Here is a 5,788-nt window from a genome sequence, read left to right on the forward strand (position 1 = left end):
TTAACCCCACAATAAAAATTTTGTTATCATTAATTTAAAGTTTTTGCTATAAAAGATAAAACTGATAAAAAAACCATACAAATAGAAAGCATCATTTAATAGACAATAATATTAAAATATACTATATGTTAATATAATTTAAATTTAATTATATATCCTATAAAATAGAAAAAATATTGTTTGGATTAATAAAATTTATTTATATGTTTTTACCAATTTAATTATATATGTAATGTTATTGATTTTAAAATTATTCAATATATATTTATTATTTCATCATATGTTAAAAAACATATTATACGTAAAATAATTTTTAAATATAATATCCATTCCGTGCAAGGTCCGGATCTTAACCTAGTTAATATACAGATTTTCGATGATCACCTTTTTTTTTTGGATAATAAATATATATTAATTTTCATCCCCAAAAGGGCATATCGGAGCTACAATTCCGGTGAACTGAAGAAGGAAACGACAGGCCAGGTTACAAGCATCAAGATTATCACCTCTTCTAGGCTACTACTGCATTATTTCATCAAATAGTTGTAATTTCAGAGAAAAGAATAATTGAAGCTGCATTCTTAAACAATCTAAAAAAATAAAGTGGACAGTTGGGATATGAAGTCAGGCTTATGTGTCTGAAAGTGATTAGATTTTTATTTGCTTTTCGTTATTTTCTTAGTATTTATGTGTAAATATTGAATGGAAAAGAAGAGAGAAACATGGCTCCAGCTGTATTCACGTACCCATCCCTCTCTCATTTATATTCTTATAAAATGTTGTTTATTCTATATTTTTTAAAGTAATAAATAATATTGTATTTTGTTATCATACTGTATCATTTAGTTATTGACTTTCCATTGCATTATTAGTATTTGTTTTCCACCAAACACTATTAACCTACCTCTAAGTTCAATTATCGACTGCGGAAGTTAATGCTTATAAAATAATGGACATTCATTTACTTAAGAGATTTACGATTCTTACTCGTAACTCAATATGCTCAGAGGATGGGGCTTTTATTAAGCTAAAAACTAGGTATAAATAATGGATCATCTTGAACTTATACCACAAATACTTTTGAGTATTTAATTACCACCACCCCAAAATGCTTATACAACAAATATTAGCTTGAGATAGCGATTATTATTATATATATATATATATATATATTAGTTAAAACCCTAAATTATCTTTTAAAATGTATAAAAATATTTCAAGATACAAAAAATTTTGACAGAGGAAAATATATATAAAATTAAAAATGTAGTGTGATGTGATAGAATTTGAGTGGACAGTTTTTAAGCATTATTCAGCATAAAATGTATGTTTGTATACATTATATATATATATATATATATAATTATATATTTAAATTACATTAAATAAAATAACAGGTGATTTTTAATCAATAAGATGAAAATATTTATAATTATAATGATGGAAGAAACTCATATCTCTTTTTGAACAACTCATATGTCATATCTATATGTTAAATTATAAGGTAAATTATCTATATGACTTATTGTATAAACAAATTTCGATTTTGAGTAGTATATATTACAGATAAAGAATTTCGATATTATTTTTTTATATTACAGAACTTGGTCGAGTTACATATTATGGAGTTTGGACCAATGAAAAGCCAAAATAATTGTTGGACGTGTGACGTAAATTGCATTAAGGAACAAAAATAGAAACACTTAAATTGAGTTTATATTCTCCCCGTCAATTTCGTAGCCAAATATCACAATTTTTCTTCGGTCTCAGAATATTTTTTACTTCCACAGCGAACGAGAGAGAAAGAGAAAGAAAGAAGAGAAAAAGCTTCTCTCTTTGTTTGTGCTCTGTGAAAACCCAAAATCGAATTCTCATCGTAATCATAAAGTCTCTGTCTTTAACCAATTTAAAGTCTCTCTTGATTCTACCATTTTCATTATTCACATTTTTTCCTAACCCCAGATTGATAAAAAAAAAAAGAGAGAGTATTTTTCCTTTTAAAAGGATTTTGAAAGGTCCTAGCTTTCCTTGGGATCTATCAAAGTTTCTTGAAGATAATGCTTTCGGGTTTATACAGGTTTGTATCAAATTCCATAAAGTTTATAGCTTTTTCCTGCTAGGCTTCATTATCATATACAATTTGAACTCTTTTCACTTGACTTCAATTGCTTTTGGCTTCTTCTCTGATGACACCAGCTTTAATTTTGTTTGTTAATTTAACGAAGTTCGTCGTGTATTGCTGTTTGGTCTCAAGTAGGTCGATGTGACAGAGCTTTAGCTTGAGTTTTCTTTGTTTCTTAGAGATTATTAGCTCAAGACTGATAAAAGAACAACACTAACAATGATCCAGTGAGGACTTGATTCTGGTGCAAGTAATTAGCTCTGTTTTAACCCTCTCTCTATCTGATTCTGATAGCTAAAGTTTTCAACTGTGTGTTTCAATTTCTGTTAAAATCTGGTTTAGGATGAAACTAACTTTGGTTTAGTCTATTTTGTCTCTTGTGTTGGCTTTGTCAGATTGATTGATCATACCACCATGGGGAAACATCTCTGACTTTTCAAATGGATCCCCAAGCCTTTATCCGTCTTTCAGTTGGCTCACTTGCCTTAAGAAGTCCCAAGTATCCCCTAAACCCTGCTTCAACCTCTGATGAGAAGAAGAACTCTTGTTCCCAATGCTCTTGCGAGATAAAACTCAGAGGCTTCCCCGTTCAGACCACATCCATCCCTCTGATGCCTTCCTTAGACGCAGCTCCTGACCATCACAGCGTCTCCACAAGCTTTTACCTAGAAGAGTCTGATTTAAGAGCTCTCCTGACCCCTGGATGCTTCTATAACCCCAACGCTCACTTGGAAATTTCGGTTTTCACCGGTAAAAAGAGTTCTTCTCACTGCGGAGTTGGTGCTAAAAGACAGCAGATTGGGGTGTTTAAGCTGGAGGTGGGTCCTGAATGGGGAGAAGGAAAGCCAGTGATTCTGTTTAATGGATGGATAGGTATTGGAAAGAACAAGAGAGATGGTGGTGCACAGCTTCATCTGAGAGTGAAGCTTGATCCTGATCCTAGATATGTTTTCCAGTTCGAGGATGTTACTACTTTGAGCCCTCAGATAGTTCAGCTTCGTGGCTCGGTCAAGCAACCTATCTTCAGCTGCAAGTTTAGCCGAGACAGGTAACATATTATAAGCTTCACTGATAGTTTGTAATAGCATAATCAACCAGCTTTAAAAAAAAATTATTTACTGATAAGCTTGTTTTTTGATTCCTCAGGGTGTCACAGGTGGATCCGTTGAACGGATACTGGTCAAGTTCAGGGGATGGAACCGAGCTTGGGAGTGAGAGACGCGAGAGAAAAGGCTGGAAGGTGAAGATACATGATCTCTCTGGCTCTGCTGTTGCTGCAGCTTTCATAACAACTCCTTTTGTCCCATCCACTGGCTGTGATTGGGTGGCCAAGTCCAACCCTGGTGCTTGGCATGTGGTCAGGCCTGACCCATGCCGACCAAACAGCTGGCAGCCATGGGGAAAGCTAGAAGCTTGGCGGGAACGCGGGATCAGAGACTCTGTCTGCTGCAGGTTCCATATCCTTTCAAACGGGCAAGAAGTTGGAGATGTTTTAATGTCAGAGATTCTCATCAGCGCTGAGAAGGGCGGGGAGTTTTTGATCGACACGGACAAACAGATGCTGACCGTTGCAGCTACGCCGATCCCAAGCCCGCAGAGCAGCGGAGACTACTCGGGTTTAGGACAGTGTGTCTCTGGAGGAGGGTTTGTGATGAGCTCGAGAGTGCAAGGGGAAGGGAAAAGCAGCAAGCCAGTTGTGCAGTTGGCTATGAGGCATGTGACTTGTGTGGAAGATGCAGCTATCTTCATGGCGCTTGCTGCTGCTGTTGATCTTAGCATTCTGGCTTGTAAACCTTTCAGGAGGACTAGCCGGAGAAGGTTCCGCCATTACTCATGGTGATCAAATGAACACTCTCTTTCTTTTCTTATTTGTACAGTTTTTGAATTGGACTCAAAGTCATTGTATTAGGAAGAAACTGGTTTAAGATTAATAAGTTTAACTCATCTCAGAATCAGACCGAACCAAGTAGCAACTAAAAAGAGTTCAACAGAAATGAAAAAACAACAACAAAAACACAAAACCGAGGAATAATAATCAAAAGGCTTATAAGTAAAAAAAGCTTGAAGCTGCCATCTCAATTCTTCTTATCATCTCCAGCTTCAATCTTCTTCTTCTTGGCAGTCGCCTGAGAATACAAGAAAGTACCGAAAATCGCGATAGCTGATCCAAGAGCATTGAGAGGCCTAACAGGGTTCCTAAACACCAAAACAGTGGAGACAATCACCACCACCCTCTTCATCGTGTTCCCAACAGAGAAAGTCAAAGGACTAATCTCATCAAGCGCCTGGTAAGAAGACTGGTTGTATAAATGGTAGAAGACACCAGAGAGCAAAACCCAAAAGTAAAACGTCCACGGTTTCCCAACAGAAGCAATAGCTTTATGGTAGCCCTGAACCCACTGCGACCCTTCAACGAAAACCGCAACAGGAAACAGATAAACCAGAGAGAGTATACTGATGCAACCGTACAGATTCAACCCATCAATCTCTTTAAAACTCTGTAGACTCCTTTTAGAGTAAATGTTCCTTAAAACAAACCCAACGTTACTAATCATAGCTCCAGATAAGCCACCCAAGTTGAACGACACTTCAGTAACCGCAGCTAAAGAACAACCCATAACTATCGGTAGAATCGACAACCAAACAGCTAACGGATACGTGTCTCCCAAGAAAGACGAGAAAATCACAGAGAAGACAGGCTCGGCCGATTTGATCACGTGGGTGAAGGAGACAGCGACTTTGGAGAAGGAGACGCAAGCAGAGATGTGTCCTACTGTGTGGAACAGCGCGGGTCCGAGGAGAGCGACGATGAACGGCTTGGAGATTTTAGGGCAAGGGTAGAGCTTGAACGACCACAAGACGAGCATCCAGACGGAGCCGGCGAAGAGCTGGAAGGAAGCGAGGAGCCAGGGGTAAGGGAAGACGTTGAGAGCCTTCTTGTTGAAGATGTTGAAGACGATGTTCTGGAAGTACCAGAGACCGAAGACTATCCCTAGCTGGAGATTCTTCGCTTTCTTCTCCTTCTTGGCAGCTTCCTCGGACTCGGACTCTCCGCCGTCTGGATTCGCGGCGGCGGGGACGGATCTGGATCTTTTGGTGATTGAAAGGAAGGGTTTTTCGCGAATCTGGAGATTGGGGATCTGTGGAAGGCTTAGTGGGTATTGGCAGCTGAAGGGTTTATCGGCGGCGGCGGCGGCGTGGAGAGCGGAGAAACGGGTAGGGTTTTGCCGGATCCGGGTGAGACCCGGGTTTAGGGAAGCTGATAGATTCAAGGAGATCATATTTGATTAAGCAAACAGCAATCTACGAACACAGAAACAGAGATAGAGAGATGATAAAAGAGACAACTTTTTTTGTTTGGCTCTGTACTAAAACTAAACGCCAGAGATCCGTTGGGGGAAAAAGAATACAATTTTTTTCTTTTTGAAAGCTCTGTTCTTGGACTCTGCTTAATATATAAAATCTGTAAAACCTTTTTATTATATTCCAATAAAATTTTAGTATTTAGTATTTGACGGCCAAGATTTGATCTTTCTAATGGGAGTTTGGTAAATTAGGTTTTTTTTTTAGTTTGAAAGGAAACCAAGGACACGTGGTAAGTGTCGGATCTCGAGATTCGACATTGGTGGTTGAAAGTCGTTGTCGGAATCGGTGGTGGGAGTGAAA

The 5,788-nt window shown here is 37.9% G+C and overlaps 2 protein-coding genes across 4 annotated transcripts; one reads left to right on the plus strand and one right to left on the minus strand.

Annotated features, from left to right (window-relative positions):
- Nucleotides 1-1,730: 1,730 nt before the first annotated feature.
- On the plus strand, nt 1,731-4,066 carry LOC106318262. Of its 3 annotated transcripts, XM_013756160.1 has the most exons (4): nt 1,731-2,077; nt 2,258-2,372; nt 2,518-3,170; nt 3,269-4,066. In XM_013756160.1, exons 3-4 carry the CDS (start codon nt 2,563-2,565, stop codon nt 3,960-3,962), a joined length of 1,302 nt encoding a protein of 433 aa, XP_013611614.1. In that variant the 5' UTR covers nt 1,731-2,077; nt 2,258-2,372; nt 2,518-2,562; the 3' UTR covers nt 3,963-4,066. The 3 variants fall into 3 exon arrangements, with proteins under 3 accessions (XP_013611614.1, XP_013611615.1, XP_013611613.1); XM_013756161.1 differs by lacking the exon at nt 2,258-2,372 and having other exon boundaries at nt 2,487-3,170; XM_013756159.1 differs by lacking the exon at nt 2,258-2,372.
- On the minus strand, nt 4,031-5,568 carry LOC106318264 (xylulose 5-phosphate/phosphate translocator, chloroplastic). Its single transcript, XM_013756162.1, has one exon. It carries the CDS (start codon nt 5,401-5,403, stop codon nt 4,198-4,200), a length of 1,206 nt encoding a protein of 401 aa, XP_013611616.1. The 5' UTR covers nt 5,404-5,568; the 3' UTR covers nt 4,031-4,197.
- Between the last annotated feature and the right edge of the window lie 220 nt (nt 5,569-5,788).

This window comes from Brassica oleracea, chromosome C9 (genome assembly GCF_000695525.1).
Source record: "Brassica oleracea var. oleracea cultivar TO1000 chromosome C9, BOL, whole genome shotgun sequence".
In the NCBI taxonomy this organism is placed as follows: domain Eukaryota; kingdom Viridiplantae; phylum Streptophyta; class Magnoliopsida; order Brassicales; family Brassicaceae; genus Brassica; species Brassica oleracea.